Consider the following 25,785-nt stretch of genomic DNA (forward strand, 5'->3'; position numbering starts at 1 on the left):
TTCAGCGCGCCAGCTACGAGCTCCATTCCCTCCCCGTCCCCCCTGTGTTTGACACACTTACGTCAGTTTTTCACAAAGCCAACGGCGCTGCTTACGAAACATGGCCGGGCATGAATTAAATTCGCACCAGCGATCACGGAAGAAGATGCGCTCCAAACAAGGCAGGGTCTCTTGATGGGGGGGTGTGTGTGAGTACATTTCTTCACACAGCGACGTAACACACACAGCAGGCTCCCGCCACTATCACTACCACTCCTCTCCATCCCCCCCCCCCCCCCCACGGGCTACTAACACCAAACAGAAAAGAAAAACACACTTCAAAAGTGCAGCTCGATTGAGTAACCGAACTGGCCGTCTCCCGTCCCATGCCACACTTGCAGTATCGCTGCCGACAACCATCACCGTGAAGCGAACGAAACGAGCGGCCCGCAACGTGTCGAAGATCATCTTTGGGCGTTCCATTTCTTCTGCCGCATTCCAGCCGCAACCGGCAATCGAACCCCGGTGTCTCGAGACAGCCCGAAAACCGAAAACGTCCGCTCACTTTTGCTCACTTTTCCCCCGCTCTGGTCCGCGGTTAGTTTCCTTTCATTTCCATTCATTTTCATCTGCCGGTCCCAGCGGCTGGTCTCTATCGGGTTTTTTTTTGCTGCCATTTGGGTTTTGTCAGATGGTATCGCGTAGTTTCGCACAGCTACACAGACACATTTCACGTGGGGGAAACTCTTTCCTTTAGTCTGTGGTCTTTGTGCTGTTTTTGATTGTTTCTTAAGTAGCTGTGTCAGTTAAATGTAGAGTTGAAGTTAGGTGCGAAAATTGCATGAATATTGAAGTAATTTAAAAGCAACCTTTAGGTTACAAATCAGCTCAAAGATAGAAACCGTTGCCGAAACTCACGCATAGCCTCAGTGAAATCGAAATTAAAAACAGATCAAAAACCTTTTCATCGTAAGCCCACCGTTCCCATGAAAATCATTCCATGATCAGCTCGAATTTTCCCCCAGCACCTTTCCCCCCAGTGGTACACTATTCCTAAGGTGGCATTTAAAATCTACCAGCCAACCAGGGAGGAAAAGGGGATGCTGCGGTAGTACACCTTTACAGTCGATCCGAAGACGTGGCGTGCGGATGCGGATGCGTGACCAGATTGAGTGCTTTCGAAAGGGAAATGTCTCCGGAGTTTTTTTTTATTCCCCCTAATGCCCGATACGCAAGAAGCCAGTTGCTTCGGAGGCTCTGTCGGTTGAGGAAAAAAGGGCGAGTGTCTTTTGTTATTTCTTCTCCAAAAGCGAGTAGAGTTTGGTAGGGGAAAAAGGGCAGCGGTAGCTTCGTGTAGCGGTGGTGGTGGCCAAATTGAGGTCACGCAACCGAATGGCCATTCCGTGGAAATAATAGGTGTAGACGAGAAAGAGAGGGAAGGAGGGAAGGAGAGACAACACGAGAGATCACGGAAAAAAAACTCCAATCCCTTTCCAGGGCTATTCTTTTTAAAGGGCCAAAACCAAGACAACACGCATCATTTCATCAGCCGTTTCTCTGCTTCGGATTGGCCTGTGGATTGATTTGCATCCAGGTGGGGAATGCTTTTTTTTATTGCCACCCAAAAGTAAGGGCTGAACGAATAAAGGTAGACTTTAAAAGTGCACCTTTTCACTAATAAATCCAATCGAAAAGCTTTCCTCTCTCGGATTCCAAGTTTTCGACTGTTAGCTGTTTAAAATCATTCAAACACTGAAATCCCGTTCTTCGCTGCATAGTGTACAGGTTCGGGTCGACTAACAACAAAGCTCATAAAAAAACACACACACACACACAACAGACACACATTTGTGTGGTGGACGTTAAGATAGCATATCGAAATAAACATATCAACAGCGTGAACTGCTTCGGACAAAAATGAAAAAAAAAAAACAAAAAATAAAAATAAGTTTCTTCCTCTTTGTGAGAGATGCAGGTCGCCCCAATACCTCTCGGTTTGCGTTGTCGTGAGTAAGAAACGGAATACTGAATATATTGTAATCAAAATTGAGAGAAAGTCCGATTACAAGTGGTGCCAAGCGGCAGCAAAGTAAAGTGAAATGGAAGAACAGTAACTCGCACAGCATGAGATTTCTGGAGGGCCGAGACCGCAGCTTTCTGCTCATCATCATCAGCATCATCATCAATTCACTACCAGCTAAGGAAGACGAACCCCGTTGTGTACGTTTTCTGCCTTTAGAAAAAAAGGCCAAGAAAGTGATGGTGTTTGTGTGCGTCGTTTTTATTATATATCCCCACAATGTGCCGTTATTTCCATCGTACGCACCGATCGCACGCAAAACCAGCCCTCGAAGAGGAGCCCACCAAACGGGAAAAGCGTCCTACCGCTCCAACCTCCATCGCCCCATCATGCCAAAGGCTGCCACGCGATCGATGGACGCGATCATCATTTGTATCGCTCTTCGCAGCGGTTGGCGATTGCATAAGCACTGCACCGCATGATAGAAATGAAACGCTCGAAAGAAAACGCACATTCGCCCCGATCCGTCCCGAGATGCATTTCACACCCCCCTCTTGAGGGAGGAGAAGAAGAAGGAGGAGGAGAAGGAAAGTGCCGCGTAACTAATAAATTTCAAGATGCTATGCAGTTTTCTTCTGCGACGGTGCGGGAAACGGAATGGGGGGGAAAAACAACCCGCGGGAAGCACCTGGGGATTTGTGCCCCCCACTTGGTACGGGGTTTCAGCACACGATGGCGTACGATAGGACTAAGCAACTTTGTATAAGGGGCGAGGAGTTTTCCCAACGTGGAATCATGTTGGCCGCCACCTGCAATAAATCTCCATTTTCAGCACACCGGACAACTGACTTCAGGCGTTCAACTCCTTCCCCTGTCCCGGGGGCGGGAGAAAGCTTTGCACCGAATGAAACCGTTTGCATCGCAAATAAGTCTTGTGCGGCGAGGCCACAACCACCAAGAAGCCGGGCGAAGAAAACTCCGCGCAATTAGCCGTAGCGTAGTTTGTGTGCGCATTATCATATGGAAAACATGGTGAGGGAAGGAGCGTGTAGGGGGCAATGGACCGGTCTGGCTGTCTGTTTGGCTTGCACCCGGCGCGAGGCGAAATGGGAAACCAAACTGTGCAAGTGATTTTGTAAAACTAACAGTTAAACCGAACGATTTAAAGCATTTGCTGTGTGCGTGTCTGGCGAGAGGAGGAAAATCGAGAACACAGAGACTCAAAGCGCCTAAAAAAACGCTCTTTCTATACCGATGGGGAACCCACCATTTTGTGTGTGTGCGTGTGTGCGTCTGACCCCAAATTCGAAGCACTCCCAAAATTCAAGCTGGTTCAGCTTTTTATTCTCCAAACTGGCGGACCAATAGACCAATCCGGGCAACCCGCGATCACATCGCAAGCTTACAAAGTCTTAGCGAAGCGTCTGTCATCAATGGGGAGAACGGTGCGGGGAACGTGCGTACCGGTCAGTGGAAAAGTTGTCTAGCGAAGGGGCCACGCCAGCGACGCCAGCCGCGAAAAGCAACGGTTGCTGCGTAGCGTCGCCGCTGTCCGTTGGGCATGTCGCCGGGCCGCGTTTCTAGCTGTCCTATCCAACGACGGCTCTTCTTCCACTGCTTCTTTCTCATTTCCGTACCTTCGCTTAGCGGGAGAAGGGGTGGGGGGGGGGAGTTTTCTACGCAGCGCTGTGGCGCGGGCATTTACGCGCCATCGTCAACAGTGCGTGCCGTGGGCCGAATGATGAGCCCGGGTCCATGATTACTTTCTGCGTGCGCGACCCTCTCTGTGTGTGTGTTTGTTGCGGTTCTTTCCAAATTCAAAGACGACGCGGCAAAAAAACACCGTTATCTTTGGCGTCCGGTCGCGCAACAGTTGTGCGCATCGCCGCGGCCAGACGCCGCAGACGACGAACGGTGACAGGACGGTTGCGCACCGGCTACGCATAATGTTGATTTGGCTCGCTACCTTTCTTCCCACCGGGTCTAAGCAGGTTAGCCATCAAGAGGGAAGAGAAGAAATAGTGTGAGAGAGAGAGTGGGAAGGTCGGAGGAGGAGGCCTCATGTTTCCCTTCTATCAAAATGGGTGTTTTTTCTGCTTTTCTGGCTGTTGTTGCTTCAATCACGCCTCACGGCAGAGAGGCACATTCCCACATACGCATAATGGTGTGTGAGTTGTTGGTCCGTCCGTGTTTTTTTTTGTTTTCCATACGCACCCCGCTTTACCGGACCGCTGTTTTGGGGGCGAAAACATGTTTCTCATCGTTTCTGGTGCGTTCGCGGTGAGAAATCTTGTTTCGTTTTTTTGTTGCCAATTTCCCTCCCCAGGCCGAACGCGGCCAGTGCCACAGTCAAATCTAAATAGGCTTCAATCTAATCTTTTACCAGCTTGCTGTGTCCCACAGTGCGTGCCTTTTCGGTGGTTTTGTGCGTCTGCTTTCCGAGCCATCTTCTCCCATTGCGAGACTAATGATGATCACAATCAGTAGCCAGCAGTCGAGATCGTTAGCTATTATCGGGGATTTTTTGTGTAATAAAATTACTTCAGTTAATCAGTGTTAGCAAGCGGGCTGAAAGTTTCAATTTGAAAGCAGTAATGTGTCGTACTGAAACAATTTATGAAAGATTTTTTTTTAGATAAAATCAAACTATGTGCCTGATTGAAGTGAAACGTTGCTTCGGTGTTGAAAAACCAACATTCTTTAAAAAAAAAAGAAAAAAAGGGTGATATAAAATGGTACGAATGGTTGTGTTTGATTTTGAAAGCCCGAAAGGATGTAAATTCAACCGTGTGTGCCGGCACATGTTTTCCTTTCCCCTGCTTACCCCTGCTGCTCCCCTCCGCTCTACCGACGCAAACAGGAAGCTTTTTGTCCGGAATCGGTGATGCGCATCGCTGACCGCGTCTTGCGGATCCTTGTATTCAATTGTCTCAATTTGGAAACGTACAAAAGGGGTTAGTTTTTCACTTCGGGCCGTGAAACAATACAACAACAAAAAAACCAAACAACAACTTCACAGTTGGCACAAGGAAAAAGAATTATGGGTTTTACAAAAAAGTGCCCCATCATCATTGTTCGAAACAGTAATTCCTATGCAGCTCGATTGCCGCAATCATTCTCGAAGTTGATTTTTAAACAAAATAACCCCTCTCCCCCCGCTTCTCCGATGCCTGCTCGCGACCCCTCCGATCCAATAGGTCTTTTGTTTCCCGCCGCAATGAGCCCGACGGTGAAAGTAGTAATCATTTCTCTCTTTTCCCATTTGCCGAAAACGAGCGCGGTTGTGTACGGTTTTCGTTGGTGTTTGTTTCAGGCCAGGCACTTGAAAGCCACACCGGAAGCAGCAGCAGCAGCAGCAGCAGGAAAATGCAGCACCACATAACGCGCAGCGAACCACCAGCCATAACACTTCCGGAGAGGGGCGTATGCTGGTATGCAATGGCAATGGACGGTGAGGGCGTGCTGTGTTTGTGTGCACACCGTGCGCCGGTAGTCGTCAATCACTCGATTTGAACATCGATCCCCAACGCACCCGGCCGGTTGACGAAACTGACGGGAACAAACTGTACCCGTTCGCGTCTGGTGGAAGAATTTTGTCTAAAGTGTGCTGTAAAATGTACAAGGGAGGCGTTTCTTTGTCAGCAATAAACTCATGATTTGGTCCAAAGAATACACACACACACCCAGTACGTCATTCGTTGCGTAGATTTTCCGTCACTCCATAGCGAGTAACAAAAAAATCATGCTCTTCCACACGCGCTACCCCCAATCGCGTGTATTCGTGAGATGGAGTCTTGTGCGCTCTTTTTCAAATGCGTGTATGCGTGTGCTGTCCAGTTAGTGGTTCGTGTTTCCTCTAACCCCTCGACATTACACACACCCTTCTCGCACTGGCGTGTGGGTCATACCGGCGCCCCAACAGCGTGGTAGTGGTGTTTGCGCACCGAGTCCCTTTTTCCGCGTCGATATGTAATTACGCACGTGTGTGTGTGTGTGTGGGCAAAGGGCAACAAACGCAAGGGACACAGCAAAATGGTTGTAATATCCTACTTGATTGGGCAGCGTTCACACAAAGCTCAACTACCTTAATCGAGCAGAACTGAGCGAATGAGCCAAAACTGCCCGATAGTGCCCGAGCAATGAGAATAAATTTGAAACATTAAAAAACACACAGATCACACACACACACACACACACAAACACCCGCATCTGGCTCGCACATACACACACACACATTCGTGCTCGATTTTATTAAAGCCGGCCGGTGGTCAAACTATTGTGGCAGCGTGCCAGCATTCGGAGCATCCGTCCCGGGTGAGCGAGCCGCGGTGATGATCACGACGGTTGATCGTTCTGGTTTATTTACATGACCGTCAAGGAACCAGAAGGCGAGAAAGAAAGAATATTGTAAACGGGTGTTTGTGTGTGTGTGTGTGGGGACGCGTGTGGGTGCGGCTAGCTCCATTGTGGGGTGGTGAATGTGAGAAGCTAGACTAAAAATACAGCCAGCGAGCGAGAGCCGCACAACACACAAAAACAACGCCATCGCAATCGTTCCGAACTCGGGCTGCACCCGAGCACGTAACGATCGTTTCAAACTGCTGCCGGACATGTTTGGGTCGCGCGGGCGGGATTGGCTGTGCCGATCAGCTCCCGCCCGGCTTCCGATGCCGGGCGGAATCGAATCACATTTGCTGATCGATCGATCGACCTTGGAGCAGTCGCGCAACCGGTTCGCGCCGATCGGGATGTGGGTAGCGCTAAATAGCGCGGTGCGGCCATGCTAAGTGCGCATGATCAGCGAACGTACGCAGCCAACGACGCCGTCCGTATGCTGAGAGGCTTTTGGGGAGTGGCTCCGGTTACAGCAGCTTAAACTGGAGTACGAACTATCTTATATACACACACACACACACACATAGGGAAACTGAAAAGTACGAAAGATAGAGAAAAGAAGCAGCGTGTTCTTTAGATTGTTTTCAAGGCCGTCCTGACCGTTCGGGACTGATAACGGTCACGCGTGCCCGTCTCCAGCGCTCGCTCCGTCTGGGCGGCTTTAGTTTGGGTGTAGTTTTGTCGTTTCTTGTGACCCTCGCTTCCGCTCCCCTTTGCCACCCCTGGGCCCGAAAACAAACGAAAAGAATTTGAACAACCAGCGCCATTTGGCTCAGACAGCCCAAACTATGCGCTGCGCTGACGTCACACGACGCCCGCCGCACAAACAGTCTCTTCCGCGTGTCCCGGGCAACATCACACAAACTGTCCCTTATCACACGAAACCTCCCTTTGTGTGCGTGTATGTTTTCCCACTCTTTCATCTAGACCCGGTTTCGGTCGTTCTCGGTCCTTCGATCCCTATGTATGGATGGGGTGCGAGCGCGCGCGCTCTTGTTTGTGTCTGTGAGTTGTTTGCGCAACTCATGTCGCGGCATATCGTCATCACAATAATCACTCGCACAGTGCACACAGTACACTTCCCCATACCCCCCGCCCCCGTTGGCTTCGATGCCGGCCGGTGTTTGTTGCGGCAGCAGCGTGAGCAAGATGTCAGCAGGAAGCAAGAGCGCGGCTCCAGCGCCAACACGCTGCTCGCTTGCGCGCCCGCGTTGCGCTTATGACGTGACTGTGTTTTTGTTTGCGCATCGAGCGGGTACGCCGTGGCCGTGTTACACCCGTTCGCGTATGGGGCCGCGTAGGGCGGCAGTGAATGGGTTAAATTAAAAACAAGCCCTAAATCATTCCAGCTGAATTAAAATGAATTTGTTTGTTTGCGTGCGTGCGTGTGTGTTTGCCGTTTCGCATATTTGTTTGTTTTTTCTTCTTTCTGCTGCTTGGTGCGTGCCAAAAAGGGCTGTGCAAGGGCTTCCGGGGAAGAGAGCAAAAAAACACATAAAAGCCCATATTGAAAGGCTCGGGTTGGGTAACTTTCCGGACCGGTTTTCGAAACCGAAACCGCAAAAGCTCGCACGAATGAACAGTTCCCGGCACTGCCCGTCAGTGAGGGGAAAAGTTGCCAAGCACCGGGTAGGAGGGGGCTGTCCTCGAGTTGCAATGCAAATAAGTACAGCCACACACTGATCGACACACATTCTCCATCTTCTGTGTATGTGTGCGTTGGTAAAGATATAAGCGCCGTTACTTGCGAACCATCACCATCCTGCGCACTGACTGGATGCTAATTTGAAGGCTGCGTGTACGCACGCATTTCAAGCAACAAACGGGCATTCCTCGCAAAAACAACAACAAACAGCGCTAACCGATCTAACCTAGCAGGCGAAAAAATAGTAAATTTTAGAGGTCAACCGGTAGCTAAAGTTGAACGAAACAAACGGCAAACGGTCGGTCGCACGCACCCGCAAACAATAACAAACGGGGACGAATGAGGCGGCACAGAGAGGGGGGGGGGTCCATTTTTATGCGTTCTCTGTTTTGGTCACGAAATTCGCGAAACTAATGACCTTCCGGGTAGTGGTGCTGGTGGTACGCGTAAGCCTGTCCCACTCGTTAGTGTGTGTATGTGCTAGAGACCGCCGTGGGCCGTGGGCTAATTAATGCTCAAGGCTCGCTCGCCTTGCCTTGAGAGCACACTCCCTCCGAGCATGCTCGAATCGATCCCGGGTCTCATTAGCATACAGAAGCAACAGCAGCAGCAACGTCAGAGTGAATGGTGTTGGAAAGGTGGCATCCCGAGTGGCAGTGGCAACGCAAACTGCGTCATTTCGGCCGGACCTTGCCCCCGCCCGAGAAGGCATGATAAGAGCGGCCCCGGGTTCACTGGGACAAACCGGGCAGCGATCATGGCTAATCCCAACGCAACGTTTATCGAACGAGCGGTCAAAACTTGGATCATGATACCAACACACACACACAGACACAAGCAGACAATTCGTTCGTTCGGCGTTCATTAGCAAATTCATTTCAATCCGCTCACGTTCGGGGGGCGCGCAGCAGCGAGATGATGGCGCCTCTCGATTCGCTCTTTGCCAATTGGTTTGTTTACAATCGTCCTCATTCCGCTCGCATCTCGATCGTCGCGCAAAGAGCGGATGTAAAGTGGAGCGGAGGGGGCATGCCTTTTACGGATTGGTTCTCGGTTTAATATGCCGACCGAACCGAACGGACGGACTACCTCAAGGTCTAGGCGTTTCTTAGGACGGCCGCTCACACCACCACCACCACCACTACGGAGCACACGGTTCGAGCACAGCTCTCGACAGCACAACAAGTGCCGGCACGTACTATCAGTCACCCCGAGCACGGATGCCGCAAACCTTTCGGAGTGCCGTGATACCTCTGCTGTGGTGGGCAGAGAAAAATAAACCATGACGCCAATCGCAACCCTCACCGTTGATGACGCCGACGATGACGTAAGCGTTTCGGGCATTCCCCAGCACCGGCCGCTCAGATTTTGCTGTCGTCCTTGCACCGACACCGAGGTACTATACTTATTTGGTTCCAGGTTGAGCTATGCCGCAAAAAAGCTCGTTTTATTTAAGTGCAATCTATGCGACTGTGTGTGTTTGTGTGTGTTGAACGAAAACCTGTCTACATCCTGTTTGCTGCTGCTGCTTCATCATTACGTTCTCTCTGGTGGATGTGAGTCCATCCAAAAAGGCCTTGCCCTTTATAAGGAGCAGCGGGAAGCTGGCTTCAACCAAAACTGTGAACGAATGTGTGGAACGAACAAAAAAATAAAAAGAAAACCAACCACTTGCACTAAAATGTCGCCTGGCGTGAAACATTGCGTAAAGGTCACACGGGGAGCAGCTCATCCGTGTGCAGCAGCAGCAGCAACGAGTGATCGCTTCAATGCCTTTTTCATCATGGGTATCGCTTCCTCGGTCTATCTGCTGCACAACACGCTAGCGATACAGTCGATCTCCGATAGGTTAGCTCCATTTATCCAGATGGTATTTTATTTACAGACGGACGCCGCCTTGCTGTATGAAGCACATTAATCGGAGTAACATTTTAACTTGAGAGTGATTTAACGCTATTAATTGCAAGTTTTCCAAACATTTTTGTGATGGCACTCTTGTGTGGCTTTACCGCGTTTGTTGTTGTTTGTGCGAATCACTTGGCCCTAGTGGACATACCAGCACATACCACGCACTTGTTAGCCCCGCGTTATAAATAGCGCAGAACGCAGATGAATCACGCAAATGCGGTGCACGAAGAAGACCACTAAATGTAGTGGTGGTTCGGTTTTCTCCAATCCCAACGTCAGCGTGAGCCAAAGGGCAGCCGAAGAAGCAGAACCGACTGCCTGAAGACGCGCCACATTGCGACAACTGGCAAGGTGTTGGGGCGGTGTTGTGCGTTGTTGCGTGCGATGCGATGATGGTGGGAAGATGGTGTTAAAAATAACCCTCATAATCATACGCAGTGAGAGTGGCGGTGAGATGCGGTGCGGTGCGCTGCCCCAAAGTAACGGTCGCTGGGTCGTCCCCGTTCTGACGTCATGGGAAAACGCATCCGCACACCGTGGAGTGATGGAGCGCGAAATAAAAACCACTGACCAGAGCACACGCAGGCGGCCCTATCAGTGCTGTGCTGTGGGTGACGTGCGGTGGTGGTGCAGGGTTCGCTATGCGACGGAAATAGCATCAGCAACCTGCCGGTGGAGACAGGTCGGCTCGTGGCAGAATCGATACAGCGCAAGATTCATTGCCAGTTGCGTGTGCGGGCCATTATTTACCTGCTTCTGTTTGGGGGCATTGTGTGGATTAATTTTGGATTTACTCGGAACGAGCACGTTGTTTAAATTCACTTCAATTTAGAGAATCTCGAAGAGAGCTGTTAATTAAACCCGGGCACACCAGCGAAGTCCACAATGTTAAGCAAGAAGTTTGTCATTCCTTGCCAATAGATTGTGCAACAGAACGTTGCACCCAACACGTCCAACCCTAAAAAAAAGTGCTCCTCCACCCACCAACTGTAACGGCTTTGTTAACACGCTTCTTTGTTGCCGTTCCGATGCAAAACCTACTCAACACGGGAGAGCGGGAGAAGAAGAAGAAGAAGAAAAAGCCGACAAGCAAACCAATCCGCGGTCATAAAACCGGAGCTAGAAACGGTTGCGCTGTTTAGCGAATTGAACGCAAACACTCCTCCCCTACCCTAGGCGAGCCTGCAGCAGCGAACAAACGAATTCGCGCACACAAGGAAGAAGAATGCAACGGCGGCGAACAAGAAAAAACGCAATCTGTAAAATGCATAACGACCGCCGCCGCCGCCGCCACCCGCTCATGTGTGGCTCATTTAGGGTGGGGTGGTGGTGTTTCGAGCGAGTTGAAGGTCGGTCATTGGATTTTTTGAAGGACAGGGACCCGCTGTGTCAGCTGCAACCTGCCAAACAGCACTGCACTGGTGGTGGTGGTGGTGATGAGGCGTGTGCAATCCACAGGCAAACAAACACATAAACAAACAAAAATAAAACCAAACGAAAACAGAAAAAAAGGCAATGAATATTAGCGGTTGGTTACGAAACAAACCTACGACAGAGCAAAGTTGTAGGAAGAAGACAGCAGACCGGCAAATGGGGCGGGATGCTAGAAGGGGCGACACCGGCTGGGAATGGTATATGCGACAGTAAGAAGTGAGATAGCATCACCCCAAGCGTGACAGCAACAGATGAAGTAAGAAACCATCCCCGGCCCTCACCCACCCCACTAGAAAGAAGAAAACAAGTGCAATTTCGACAGTCAATCGGCAACTGTGCGCAAGTGGCTGTGTGACATTCGCAAGCATCCAAATTGCAATCAGTCAACGGGCAGCATTGGTGGTGGTAGTGGTGATGATGATGGTAAATGCACAAAAGATGGGGAGATGGTGTGGTGGAGGGGGGAGGGGGTGCGATAATAAAGATGTATATACAGCGGAGACACTGTACACAGGGCGACGCGGGATACAGTAACCAGTACAGGCGCACACATTCTCTACGCCTGCACCGTTCTCTGCACCGTCGTAACGCACCGTAACGGTCACCCCGTAACGGCCGGTTGCTTTTTGCATTCTGCTCAACTGCTGGGAGTGTGTGTGTGTGTGGTAGTGGTGGTAGAGTGTCGGTTTATCGATAAAAATAGCGAACAGCATCGACGGCCCCAACTCAAGCCAAACCCTTCCTATCCCTTGTAGACACCCATCCTTTCCTATCCTCCGCTTGGGGACAATTTATTAGATGCGAACGTTTCAGCGAGCAAAACGCGTGTGTGTGTGTGTGTGTGTGTGTGTGTGTGTGTGTGGGTGTAAGTGGATGCATTCGCTAAGAAAACGCGAAACAATAATTAACACATTGCAACTCACGATGGTCGATGAGTTTTTTTTGTTCATTATAAACCTTTTTTGTGTTGTTTTCGCTGCATTCATTGCATACGTCAGAATGATGAAGGAAAAGCACACATAGAATATATTTATCACTTGGTGTTTCGATGTAAAAAAACAAACAACGTCACTTCGCCAGCATGTGTGCCAGATAAGTAAATTAAAAATAAATAGAAACGGGTAAAAAATAACACCACCATTAGAGGGATGAAAAGAATACATTTAGCTCTTTTTACCGTTGGTTGGAGTTTAAATGGTTCCATAGAAAATAAGAGAAAACGAGGTTTTTTTATATTGAATTCGTACCGTTTGATGATTGAATGAAACCAATTGTCAATCAAACATCACACGATCGCTGCGATCTGGGAGGGGGTTTGTGAAACAAAAAGAAAACGTTTTCAATCACATTAAAATACTTTAACGGCATGACATGCAGTGGAGGGTATGTTTTACACATCTTTTCTTCCAACGCTAAAAAGGAAAAAGGCCTCCACCAAATCACTGACCGAGCGCAACGTGGCCAGTCGGTGGCAAAGAACTCACACCCGAACTCCCTTTTGAACTGTTTGCGGCGTTGCTAATGCGGGACAACCCCTACATACTGGGCCGGTGCAGCCGTCACCCGAAAGATCAATGAACAAAACGGGTCGTCGATCGGGCGATCGTCCGTCCGTGTGTGTGTGTGTGTCTGTCAGTCTGTGCCTATCAAATGAGATTGATCGGCCCAACAACGATTGCGGACTGGACCAGCCGATGCCAATGAACTGTGCACGATGTGTTGCACGAAAAGGGTGCATGGAAGAGCGCTCATAAAATGGCACGAAAGCAAGCAAAGGAAGAGGCAGAATAAAACAAAAAAGAACTTCCAACGAGAAGGAAGCAGTGTTAGTAGTAGCAGAGGCAGCAGCACCAGCAAACAAATGAAGCAAACAAGTAAAACAAAAAGGTCGAGTTCAATAACATAACGAATGTGTGTACTGTGGACGGTACACGAAAGACAAAAAAATGGGACACATCGCACAAACAAAGACACGCAGAGACCCGCGTGCTGCCCTCACGTGGCCATTGAACGTTCCCCCGCTGGAGGAATGAACCTCGTGCCGGGTGTGTGTATAGCTATTCAATGGTGGAGCTGGGGGCTTCAGCCGTTGTTTGGTTGGCTGGTGAGTGCCCCTTTGCTTTATCAGATGCTGTTGTTGCCACAAAACCACCGAACGAAGGCACCGCCGTTTAATCAATATTTTAAATCAAAATCACTGTCAGCTAATCTAATGTTGTAAATTGTTTGCCCTAGTTTGCCGAGACATCAGGCCCCAAGCTTACAAGCAACTGCACAGCTACTGCAACTTACCCCTCTGTTTCGCTGCAGAACCTAATGCCCAAAAAAGGACACGTTTGAAAAGCGCATGGGATCTTGACGAGGCGCACAAACACACACTCACACACACAAGAGAAACACTTTGTAGAGGAGGTCGCTTTACACTGTGCTGCACACTGGAAACCACCGAAACCTGCCGTGACCTGGAAAGCTACGACACTTACTGCCGTCCTTTGTGCCACGCGATGGAGGCTCTTGGTGGCTCGTAACGTTTCGGCAGCTCCAGAGCAGGCTGTGGATGCTATTCCCTGCCGTCTGCTTCTTCGCAGTTCGCCGCCGCACTATCTACTGCTCTTCACTTTGACCTTATTTCGACCTTAACCTATATACCAAGTCCCTGCTACTGCCAGGGCCTGTTCGGTAAGCGTGTAACGTGTAACAAAGGCCCTTACGGCTCTGGGGCTTCGGAGTCTCCTTGCAGGACACACAATCACCCAAAACGCTCCATTTACAGTTCAGCCCAAGATTGATTCGATTGCCTTAGAGACAAAGCATTTTCGATTAGCTGTAAGATATACTGAAAACAGAATATAGGCCTCAATTTCCAACTTCAGCAAAGATAGAATGTTCCCGAAACACGAGCAGGATTTACATGGCGATTGTTAGCATAGGTTCGGTGCGTTCGTGCTGTACTCCTGTGGCCCTTTTACATATATACGTACAGCCATTCCAGAATTGGGTCACCGGTGGGGGAAAGCGATCCCCATTTATGGAGTTTTGCCAGCGAAAAAAAGGGCAATATAACGCGCACGCACCATTTTCTCACTTCCTGCTTTGGGGATGCCCCTGTACCCAACCCGCGGTACGAGCGATGTGTGCGAAAGAACCGACCACGACTCATTTGTTGCCTTTACCCATACATGCAAGCGCACGGGCGCGCACACTCAAACACACACACAAATACACACACACCAGCAGCAGCATGGGAGTGTGCGCGCATGCACTTGCTTCGAATTTCGGAACGTGGCAGGAGGAAGATTGACCTACTTTTCCATCTACCACCGTTGTAACCCCGTTGTAACGCGCCCGATGGGTTCTAGTGCGCGCCATATTGGATCTATTTGCAAGTTGGGCCGTCCGAAACATTATTCGGGAGTATACCCGTGCCTTTCTGGAATGGTTCCTTCTATTGGGCACGATTTTACCCTCGCTTGCTCAGTGATCTAGGCTTCTTTGTTGTTTGTTCGTGTTCGATCGGGTACTAGTTTCTTTTTGGTTCTGCCTGTAAACGAAGAGATAGGTGGTACCAGTTGTAACGAGTCGCGCTTCTCCTTGACCTACTTTTACGTGGGGGGAGTAGCACAGTCATAAGTCGAACAAGCGGGGCACAGGGAACCTTGGTGGGTGTGTGCCGACACACCACTCTGCGCAAGCAATGTAGTAAATAGTAGCAGCAAAATTGGGGCCGATGGAAGGGAGTGACCGAAAAAAACGGACAGACATTTTTCCAAGAACACACCCCTCTTGGTATGCGCTGATGTCCAAAAGATTGTAGATGGATCCCTTTTCTTTTTTGTTGGGGAGATTTCCAGTAACATTGACCATTCGCAATGGAGACAGTCGGTTTAAAAAGCGCTCTCTTAAGAACTTTATGTTGCTAAGAACAAATGGCAGATGGGGAATAAGGGTGACAGTTTTGATGCTAATTAAATTGTGTCGCGAAAATAGGCTTTAAAGAAGGTCGCGTAAGACGTGGAAAAAGATAATGGCGATGATAATTAATCTTTTGCCTTATAAACACCATGAAAAATGATGCTTTAGGTAAATCATTCGAGAATGGACTAAATAGAAGATTAATATTTTTAAATGGTGGAGATATAAAGAGGATTTCAAAGGGGATATCGGTGACTTAAGCCTCGCTTCAACTGCCCAATTGACCCTTCTTCGCGACCTTTCGTGCTAAAGAACAAAACGACCAAATCCACCGCGGCTGTGTTGACTGTTGTGGAAAGTGACAAGTGACCCCATTCCCCGGATACTAACCTCCTGTGCAGCACCGTTCGTCGCACCGGCAATGCGCACCTTCACCTCGTCCTTCAGGTCGTCGTGTGCGATCACCTCGCCGGTGTTCTCGCGCCCGTTGTACGTGAGGAACACCTTCTGGCCCGGTTTCAGCTTCACGTCCGCGATCGTCCGGAAGCCGCGCCCGATCAGCTCGGTCTCGCGGAACTCCCGGGCGAGCCCGAGCCGGGCCACCTCCTTCGCGTTGTCGAACAGCACCGTGTAGCGGGCGGGCGTGGTCAGCCCCGGCAGGAAGCTGCCGCCCGGGCTGCGGCCCGGCTCCTTCTGGTCGGGCGCCGTTTTGACGAACTCGATCTTGCCCGAGTACCAGATGCCATCGGTACCGGGCGCACAGACGCGCGTACCCACGATCGAGCGCTTCGCCAGACGCTTGCCGGTGGACATTTTGTTGAGAAAGTACTTTTTCATAGGGGTGGCTGGTATTGTGTCCCCCGTATGGGTCTTGTTTCCGCTGGGTTTCGGGGATTTGTGGGGTCGATGGGGGCGTTTTAGACAATCGCTTCCCTCAGTCTCTCGCTCGCTCTCTCTCTCTCTCTTTCGACAGTTTCAGCGTCCCTTTGGCGAATAGGGCAAAGCTGGCAAACCAACACGTACAAATTGCACCGAATCACAGTAAATTTTTGATTTCACACACCGTTGTTGCCAGCCGGAGGCCTTTGTGTATCACCGGGTTATATTATATATGAATTGCACAACTTTTCTTCCAACTATCGCTTCTTGTTTCACACACTTGTTTTGATTTTGAACTAAATTTTATTCCGATTCCACCAGGGGGCACATGGGATATTATTTTCTTCTTAGCAATTGCCACAATTCTTCTTTCACAATATCACTTCTTATTACTTTTTTTATGAATAGCACACTTTGCCGATTGCAAACACACTCTCACACTTGGGCTCTGGGTTGTTATTGCGAACTGATCGAACTCACTGTAAATTTTTGCCTCTTCTTAAACACTCTCACTCACTCAAACGCACACTTTCTTTGCAGTTACAAATGCTTTCATGCCTTTTCTGCCCAAACAGAGGGATTTTTCCTTAATTTGTTTTGATTTTTTTTTCACAGTTATTCACACACACCAAACACACACACACACTTGTACCAGACACTACGCGAACACTTTGTCCAGATTGTAGTAGGCTTCGTTGATCGAGCTCTTGGTGCACGGGGCGACAGAACCGGCGTCACCGGTAGCGATGTGGGACGGACGGCAGGCGAGCGCTTCGTGCGCGAGCAGCAGCTGACAGTGGTCAGCGACTTCGGATAGTAGCAGGCCCGCGACCGTGGCCTGGTTCGAATGGCCGGCTAGCGACGAGAGCGAGGACGACGTGAATGGACCAGCGGCTTCAACCAGTGCAACATCGTCGCGCTGTAACAACAGGGGCTGTAGTAGTAGATCGTACGCACTTGTTCCGATCCTGCTGCTCAGTAACATTATTCGGCATGTGCAGTCAAACTCGCCGAAAGGTGGTGTTTAAAGTTTTGCAATTTTTTGTTTTGTCCGTTTGACTTTTCAATTCAAACCGAACCGACCGAGAGTCCGTTTTAAAATGGAACTATTACGACAGTGACACACACACACACACACACACACGTCTACGCCGGTAATGTTGATGTAGGTCCTAGCTCGATATTTCACGTCACTTCACGTGCCACTTGTTTTTACCCAGTTCTTCACACACACGCACACTCACTCTGGGGGTACGAACATAAAAAATGGCAAACCGAAAAAAGGTTTCTCGCTACCTGTGAGCAAACACTTGGAACTGTTTTGTAGCAGGCTGCTTGGATTACAGCACCGCCAGAACCGGCACAGTCACAGCGCTACGGCACGGTGGACGATATTTCACCTTGCTGGTGGTAATGTTGTGATCCCCTGCTACTTGGATGCAATGGCCAGTGCGGCGGACACTGCTGTACATTTAAACGGGTTTACGAGGTTTTCTCGCTCCGTTCTAATTCGCTCCCAAACACTTCCACACTTGCACTTTTCACAACTGCTCTGCTTCTCCTTTTGAGGCTTCGAATGTGTGTTGTCATAGGCGATTGCTTGCTGCTCTTGTGCGCGACGGGTAACGCAAGTATCACACGACACTGTGCACGCGTGCACAACGAACGCAGCTTACAAACGCACAGGCAACAACACTCTCACAGCGTGCACACCGCTAACCGCTGGCTAACAGCAGAATGTTGATAGTTTTATGTTTTTCACTAAAACGTTCACTAGCACGCGTCAGGACGCGCTGGGGGTTTTGTAACGCTTTGTTGTGTGATTTTTTCTGACTTTCACCCACGCACGCACGCACTCTGTTCTTGGTCGTGCGCTGTTGCTCTAGAACACGCACAACCAAACACCGAAACGCGCACTGTCGCTTCCTTCTATTCCGCGTATCCAACTGACGAAGAAAGCAGCAATGTTTGTGTTTTATTTTCCTTTGCGGAAATATGTATAGCTATTCCTTTACAATCCTTCCCGTGCACGGGCCGGGTTTTGCTTGAGAACTGCTTGGGTCTGTTAGTGCGCGCACCGCGATACGTAGAGAAGTGACAGCGGGAAACCTTTTGCACTCGGCCGAAGTCAAATTTAAAATGGCGAGACCGTTTGGTACGCTACCGTAGCAGACCCGCTGCTGCTGCTGCTGCTGCCATTGCTATGAGGGGTTTGCGCTGGTAGTGGTGATGGTGAACAAATTTCCCCTCCCGACGTTGATCGTGTTCATTCCGCGAACCGAGCGAGCGTGTTCATTCGGCCGAGCGAGCTTGTTCATTCGAGTTTCCCTCTCCCTTCCACACAAAATATGGATGCGGTCCGCCATCGCATCACTTGTACCCGCGTACGGTGTTTCTTTGTTCTGAACGGAATTCAACGTTCGGTTGTGTGTGTGTGTGCGTGAGGTCTGGCCGGCACAAGGAAGTGAGAGCGAGCAGGAAGTTGTTTGTTTGTTTTCCATCTCGTTTGCCCCACCGTTTCGAGGAGGGGGCTCGGCTTAAGGGTGAGTTGGCATAGGTGTTTGTGTGTGTGTGAGTGTGCGTGTTTTGTGTGGCGGTTGTGTGTTTGGTTGTGTGCGCGGTACATAGTAACGCGAGGTAGTAACGGCAACAGCGGCAACAGCAGCAGCAACAGCAGCAGCTGATTTTCCGATGCGTTTCAAGAGGCAGGCGAAGCTCTCTCGCACCACACCGACTCGATGCCTGCGTATAAAATCAACAAACATTCCGATGCGCTTTTTGTACGCTGATGACGACGCAACTGATACGCAAAGATGAAACGACACAGTGGGGAGGGCGATCGCAGCAAATGTGTTGTTGCCATTTGGAGCAGCTTATCAAGCAGCTTTACTTTAGATAAATTTAAAGCATAATTCTTTGGTAACTATATCGTGTCCATGTATGTGCCCCTGTAGACGCGAGCTTTACATCATCATTTCGACCATTTCAGCTCGTTTGAAATGTTCAATACATTTGTTTTTTTGTTTCATTTAAGCGAAAGCTTCCCTTAATTTGTTCGCTTTTTGCTTTCGAAAATTTCAATCCGTCTACCGTCACGACGAAAAACAAAATCCAAAAGAATGTAAATGAGCACGAACATCCGAATGGCCGCAGAGTAGTAAAATAATGAATGTGAAGGACAGTTTTGTTTTGGTTTTTTTTTTGTGCGCCTGCTTCTCACACCCCTTTCCGCCATCTTGACGCTTCACACACAAGCGCTCTGCTCAAGGACTTTACCGTTTTGCTTGTTTCAAGTCCGTGTCAAGTCCATCCGTTGCAAGTCCATTGTTCATTTTGAGCTCTTTCGTAACCTGCAGGGGCAGCACGGTTGGGGGGGAGTGGGTTTTTTGGGTTGCTTCAGTACGTGCAGCTATAGTTTGAGAAATGTTACAGGGTAATTATGTTTTATGTTTCAGCCATTCTATAACTAGGTCACCGGGTGGGTATTGTAAACTTTTAATAATTAAAAGTAACCTAAAGTTTTTTTTTGTATGTCGTTACAGGTTTCCGTGCGGGTAGAGCAGCTTTTGCAGTGTCAGTCGAGAGAAGGAGAGTGAGACCATGAAAACGGGGCAAAAAAAGAGTAAAACTACCCCCGTTGCAAAGTATTCTTAATAACTGTAATATAGCGTACCGCAAGCAAGCATCCCTTTACCCAGGAGCTTCCCCATTTTCTCTCGCCTCCCGAATGCACGAGCATAAACTGTAAGATCACCAACACTCTGCGCTGCGGACTCCATAGAAGGAGAAGGGAAAACAAGGCAATCGCACACAATCACACACAAAACATTACAAAAATGCATACACACACACAGACACAAGTATACACCGATGGATCCAGAATTCACGCAAGCTCCCTAACAACGATGGGGCCCCCCTGCCGGAATGGGGCCACCGTACACAATATTTCCCTCCTGCGCCATTAAATCCTCCCTACTCGCGGGTATCACTCTCGCAACCTGCCACCCACCGCCTGCTTCGTTTCCCCTGCCTGTATCTAGCTCGAAATCCATGCTCAAGGCAACAGCATAAACACCAACCGACGGATCCAAGAAACCCATGAACACCGACGACAGCAACGGAGAGCAGCTCCCTCTCTACCAGACTCCCCCATCGGCCACCACCCCGTTTAGTGGAGAAACCGTTTTCCTTTCTGTCCTGCCCTCTTCTTCTTCTTCTTCTTCTTCTTGTTCTCCCTCTTCTGCTTTTGTCTCTGGAGAAGAAAAAAAAACAACAAAAACATATACACATACACACAACATTATGTAGTGTGTGCGCGGCACGGTGTGCGCTGGCCGCCGAACGCCGAAGTTTGCTTGCTATGCTTCAGCATGCATGCATGCGGCTCCACCGTACACGAGGGTTTGGATCGCCAGCATAAAACCAGGCACCCTCTCCTCCAAGCGGCCTTCGCGCTGGTTGCGCTGCGCCAGCGCCGCAGCTCGCATCGGTTATTAAATCTCGCGAACGGGCCGAACGGGGGACGTCGGGGTTGAAGAAAAGGTTGAAGTGTGTGGGATGGAACATAGAGGGGAAGAGGCGGGAGTGGAGAGACGGAGAAGGGTTTGTTAGGTTCCCCGGTTTGAGTTCCCCAGCACCGAACACAGCTCGCCCCCAGCTGATGCGGATGAGAGGGGGAGCAAAGGGCGGTACGTTACTCGCCGCCGTGTAACACACGGTGTAACGCTTTGCTCTGTGCGGGCAGGGGCGTTACGTTACGCGTCGAGTGGGAAGCCATTTTTAGCTACCAAAAGTGCTTTTGTTTACGTTGTGAAATCATGTTTGATTTGATAGAAACACATTCACGAGCGTGAGTACAACGCTACCTGGAAAAAATGGCACATTTGTGTAAATACCCTGTTTTATTCGTGCGCTGATAACACCCGGGAACGGTTGGAGTGGCGAGGAATGAAGGGCGAGCACACCTTCCTTTGTTACGATTCATCTACAGATAGCTGTAATTTTCGGAACCGGCTTTGCGCCTATGTAAAGGTGACGTGTTTAGCGCAAAGAGGGGCTGAGGATGTACCGGAAATGCTGTCATCAATTGTTGAAGGTTAATTTAGAGTAAAAATGTCGACTTTAATTTAGTATGTAAAACTAGTGATGACATTGAAGGATCTACATGTTTTGGTTCGTTCACCAAAATAATAATAAAAATTAATTACTTTTCAAAGAGTATTTCTCATTTTATGAGCATACAAATGTCTAATAAAGAGTTCTCCGTCAAACAGCATCACAAAAGCTTATTTTAAAATTTTTATTTGATTAAATATATCATCATAACGACATAAATGCTACCGAAAAGCTAAGCTTCAAATTAAGCTTCCCACGAACTGCGTAACTGCGCTCCCTTCTACCCTAAAACACAGCAGCGCATGGACGTTATTCGCGAACGCGTATTTGGGGCAAGCGTTTCCTCACTGGTGTGCGTGAAACGAACAGGATATGCGTTTCTCCTCCCACCAAGCCCTCCTCCCCTCTCCTCGCTCTCCCCCCTTCCATTCCTTTCGCACCACAGCCCCAACCGACCCGGTTTTTCTTGCCCCCGCTTGCTTTTCGCCCATCCACTTACACACTCATCCATCGCGTGCTCGTCGTCGGTGTGTGAGTGCGTGTGCGGCATTACTTCATGCAAAAAAAAGCGCATGCGTTCGGTGTATTTTTGCGGTAGGTCACTTTTTGTTTTGCACACCTCTCGCTCGCACCAGCCGTGTGCTGTGCCGTCTCGTTCGCTCCAACGCTCGTTGCGCACTCGCCGTTTTGTTCGCGATCGTTCGCTTGTACTGCGCGGAAGGAATGAGAGAGGAGAGCGGAACGCGAACGCGGCTGCCTTGCCAATGGCATCCTTGTGCGTGTGTGTGGCTTAGGTGGCCATTTTCGGACCCTTGCAGGCCGAATTGTAACTCACTGGAGGAGCTTGCTGGTCATGGACAGCTGAATTTTTCGGGTGGAATCTTCGCCAGGTTTGCCACAAAACTTACCGGACCGCTCGGCATCGATTCAATCGCCCAACCAGTCCGCCACTTTGCGATGCATCAATAATTAGTGGAGTGATGTTGTTTTTCCTGTGTGGGGGATTTTTTTTACGATATCAAAGGGAGGCTAAAGGGGTTGTCCCCTCGGCAGGTCGCTTTCGTTTATATTGGCGCACGAGCACGAGTTTGCTTCCTGTTGGCGAGGTGGCGCCCTCGTTTTTTGGGCTTGTTTTGGCGTTGCGCAAATTTTGCGCGTAAGGTGTTATCATGTTTCTGTTAAAGGTTTTTTTTTGTTGCTCTTTTCATTTTACACTCTCGTTTTTACGACGATCGTGCATTTATTTGCGAGTGGGATGTTTCAGTTTTGTCTGTAAAGTTGTGTGTGTGTGTGTGTGTGTGTGTGTGTGTGTGTGTGTTTTTTATGTGTCATCTTAAGCTTTTTTTATTTTGTAGTAATTTTGTCATTGAATTTTCATGTGGGCTTATGCTTCTTACAGCGTTTAATATTAATTTCCTAGAGAAAACCCCAGCTTGAGCTTCCTTTTTTATTCAAAAGCCGTCAAATGAAACTAATAAACCGATTATCATGATACCACCAACCTTCCCTCCGAACGATTACCGACACCTATTTAACATCTGACGCAATCTCATTAGAAAATGGAAAGTGATCACCACACTCCACGCACCACACACACACACACACACACCGAACCCCGCCGTACATACGGACCAGTGTGGAACTGCAAAATAAAATGGTCACACTTTTACGGTCCACTTCAACAGGTTGCCACCTCCCCGGCCGTGCCAGAGCGTTACTTTACGACACCGCGGCGTACGGATCCGAAATAAATCAACTGCAAAAGCACACCGCCAGCACCATAAAGCTTACCCAAGCGTGATCTCCACTTCATCGCGCTCCCGCGAAACCCGGGGCACGGTGGCGCGATGGATGGGAAATTATGCGCTGTGGAAATACCGTTTTATTGCTCTCGCCCGTGGAACCAAGACGCAAGAAAATAGACAAAACGACGATCCACCCCCTCCCTCCGAACGCGAGAGATTTTCCGCCCCATTTCAGGAGCGCGTGTGAAACGGGGGAGGTACAGGCAGAGCGATTAAACCACGTTGACCATTTCGCTGTTAATGGGTAAGGTTGACAACAACAGCTAGCAAAAACAAAAATGGGGTTAACGCTTCCTTCTCCAGCTATTAAGCGTAGTGTCACTAAAACGGTTGGTTGAAGCGCAAAGCAGGGCTTAAGCTTCCTTGCACGCAGTGGAGGGGCGGAAAACGATCACTGGCTTCTGCTTCGACCATCAACCTCGATCGAGCCCGAAAGCGAAAAGTGTGCAAACAGTTCAGTCGTCAGCCTCTTCCCTGACACTGTTTTCCTTCTCTATTTTTGAATGATTCCGAATGTACTTTTTCCCAGTCGAAATGGAAAACTGGGCCTACTGGAGAGGCGTGATCGATCATGATCCCGTCTACCAAAAGGCGTACGAAAGGAAAACTATTTTTTATTGTCGACAAATGAAAATTCTTTTCCAAAATGTGTAAAAGGAAAAGCAGTGAGATAGGAACGCGCCACACGCTTGCCTCTTCCTTCGTAGTTGTGCCTTCCGAAGGTGCCGGATGGGGAAGATCCGGATAAGAGCGGGTTCAGCAAATTGAGGTTATGATCGGCGGGGGTGAGTTTCAAAACCAGTTGCGGGGAATAAAAATGATGAAGATGGTCAACGTGTGATGATAGGTATGGTTCAACAGAAAATAAACAAAACATCTCCTTCACCCGTGGCCAACGTTAGGCGCAAAACAGTGACATTCAGTGTGATTACCGCATACGATGAAATTGGAAGCGAAAAAGAAAGTAAAGCCAAACTCCCGCTATCGTCAATGTTGCGGAGAGAGTCGTGTCGGATATGGGTGATGCTAGTGGAAGTGCAATACAAAAAACAACTGATTTGAAATATAAATTAAGCATTTTGCAATAAATAGACCCCTGTAAATAGACCAACACAGCAGCATTTGTCACACCAGCTGGGGCCCGGCAGCAGTTTTCGGTGGCACGTTGGCCGAACCACGCAAAGACAAAGACCTTCAAACGGGCTGCACGTGAAGCAAAACACTCGTGTGTAGCCGTTGCCATGCGCTACCGCAAGTAGTTGCGAAAGTTTATCCGCCTTCAAACCACCGCCACGGCACGGCCGATCGGCTTTGGCTCTCCCCACCGCCACAGCCTACTTTTTTTCAAACCAACCCGCTCCCCTCCGGTTACTGCAGCAAAAGCCGCTCCAGCGGCCCTCGAAGAAGGCCAAGAAAAACCACCAAGAGTAATTGTGCTCATGATTGTGCCTAGCAGCAGGCTTTGGTTTTCCACTCCGGCTCCACCGGTTGGCTACTTGCGTTTTCCGTGCTGGAGTATCTCCCCCCATCTGATGCACTGCCCTCTCCTCCTCCCCTTCCCAAATGTTTGAAGCCACACCACACAAACACTCGCACACACACTCCACCAGTAGGGAGCTTTGTCTATTATTGTTTCCTGCTTTTTGCGCTACATATTCTCTACGGGCCCGCGGCCGAAAGCTAACGGTTTCGTTCGTAGCGTGGCCAAACAGGCAGCGTACGGCCCCGCTACAACAGAAGCCGCGTAGCGTAACGCAACCCAAACCACCAGGCACGAGGCACGAGGCTTGAAGCCGGTCTACTAAGGGGAGGTGGGGGATGCCATGAAACGCGAGTAGATGTACCGTTTTCTTGATTTAGGTTTGCTCTTTTTTCACTGCCTCTTCTTTCTCCTTCGTGCTCGCGTGTGTGTGTGTGTGTGTATAAAACCCAACCTATCCACCCACCGCCAGCGGCTTGTAGTGTGCCTCAGTTTGCCACGCAGCAAAAATGACGAGCAAAACTGGGTGTGGGGAAAAGGGAAAAGCCCCAACTCCAACCATACCACGTTCACGTTTTTATTCGATCACACTTTTGGCCTCGTTCTAATTTGTTGCACTGCCCCGGGTGAAGGGGGGTGTTAGATGTAAGTGTGTGCAGCGATCGTGCAACGGTCGTGATCGTAGAGCCTTTGCCAAGCCGTTGTTGCTGTTTGTTGTATATCTACTTCCTTCACTTTGGCAGCACCAAACCAAAGTGGAAAGTGTCATAAAAACGAATTGAAGAAGTGGAGCGGTGGGTAAGGGAGAAGAGGGACGTTTCGGTTTAATACATCAACAACAAAATCATTATGCAAAACGGTGATGGAGAGTACCCCACTCTGGGGTGGGAAAGGGTATGGAGCAGCCGTTATGCAACCGTGATCGATCGTTCAGTTTTCTCCGCACACTGGTCAGTTTCCTTTTGCAAGAGATTTACTGGCGCTGTGGCGGCCCCACGGCTCAAGCATACGTACAAATGCAATCCACAGAACCGTCTCGAACATGGCGATTCGTTTCCGCTGCTGTTGAGTTGGTTTTGCTGCTGCTTACTGTCAATAGCGTTGCCTATTTGCTTGCACAGACGCAGTATGTTGCGTGGTGATCATACACAGTTGCAGTTGATGTCCAATGCGCGCAATTAGAGGAAGGGGTTTAAATTCCGAAACGCAGTAA

General features: G+C 49.4%; 1 protein-coding gene across 1 annotated transcript in view; it reads right to left on the bottom strand.

Moving 5' to 3' along the window:
- Window positions 1-18,377, bottom strand: part of LOC120951199 (zinc finger protein 395) — a 99,600-nt gene extending 81,223 nt beyond the window's left edge. The window contains exon 1 of the mRNA XM_040369765.2: window positions 15,684-18,377. Coding sequence (XP_040225699.2) covers window positions 15,684-16,130 — 447 coding nt within the window. The 5' untranslated portion in view covers window positions 16,131-18,377. The remainder of the gene's footprint in view (window positions 1-15,683) is intronic.
- Window positions 18,378-25,785: the final 7,408 nt, after the last annotated feature.

The sequence above is a fragment of the Anopheles coluzzii genome, chromosome 2 (genome assembly GCF_943734685.1).
Source record: "Anopheles coluzzii chromosome 2, AcolN3, whole genome shotgun sequence".
Classification (NCBI taxonomy): Eukaryota; Metazoa; Arthropoda; class Insecta; order Diptera; family Culicidae; genus Anopheles; species Anopheles coluzzii.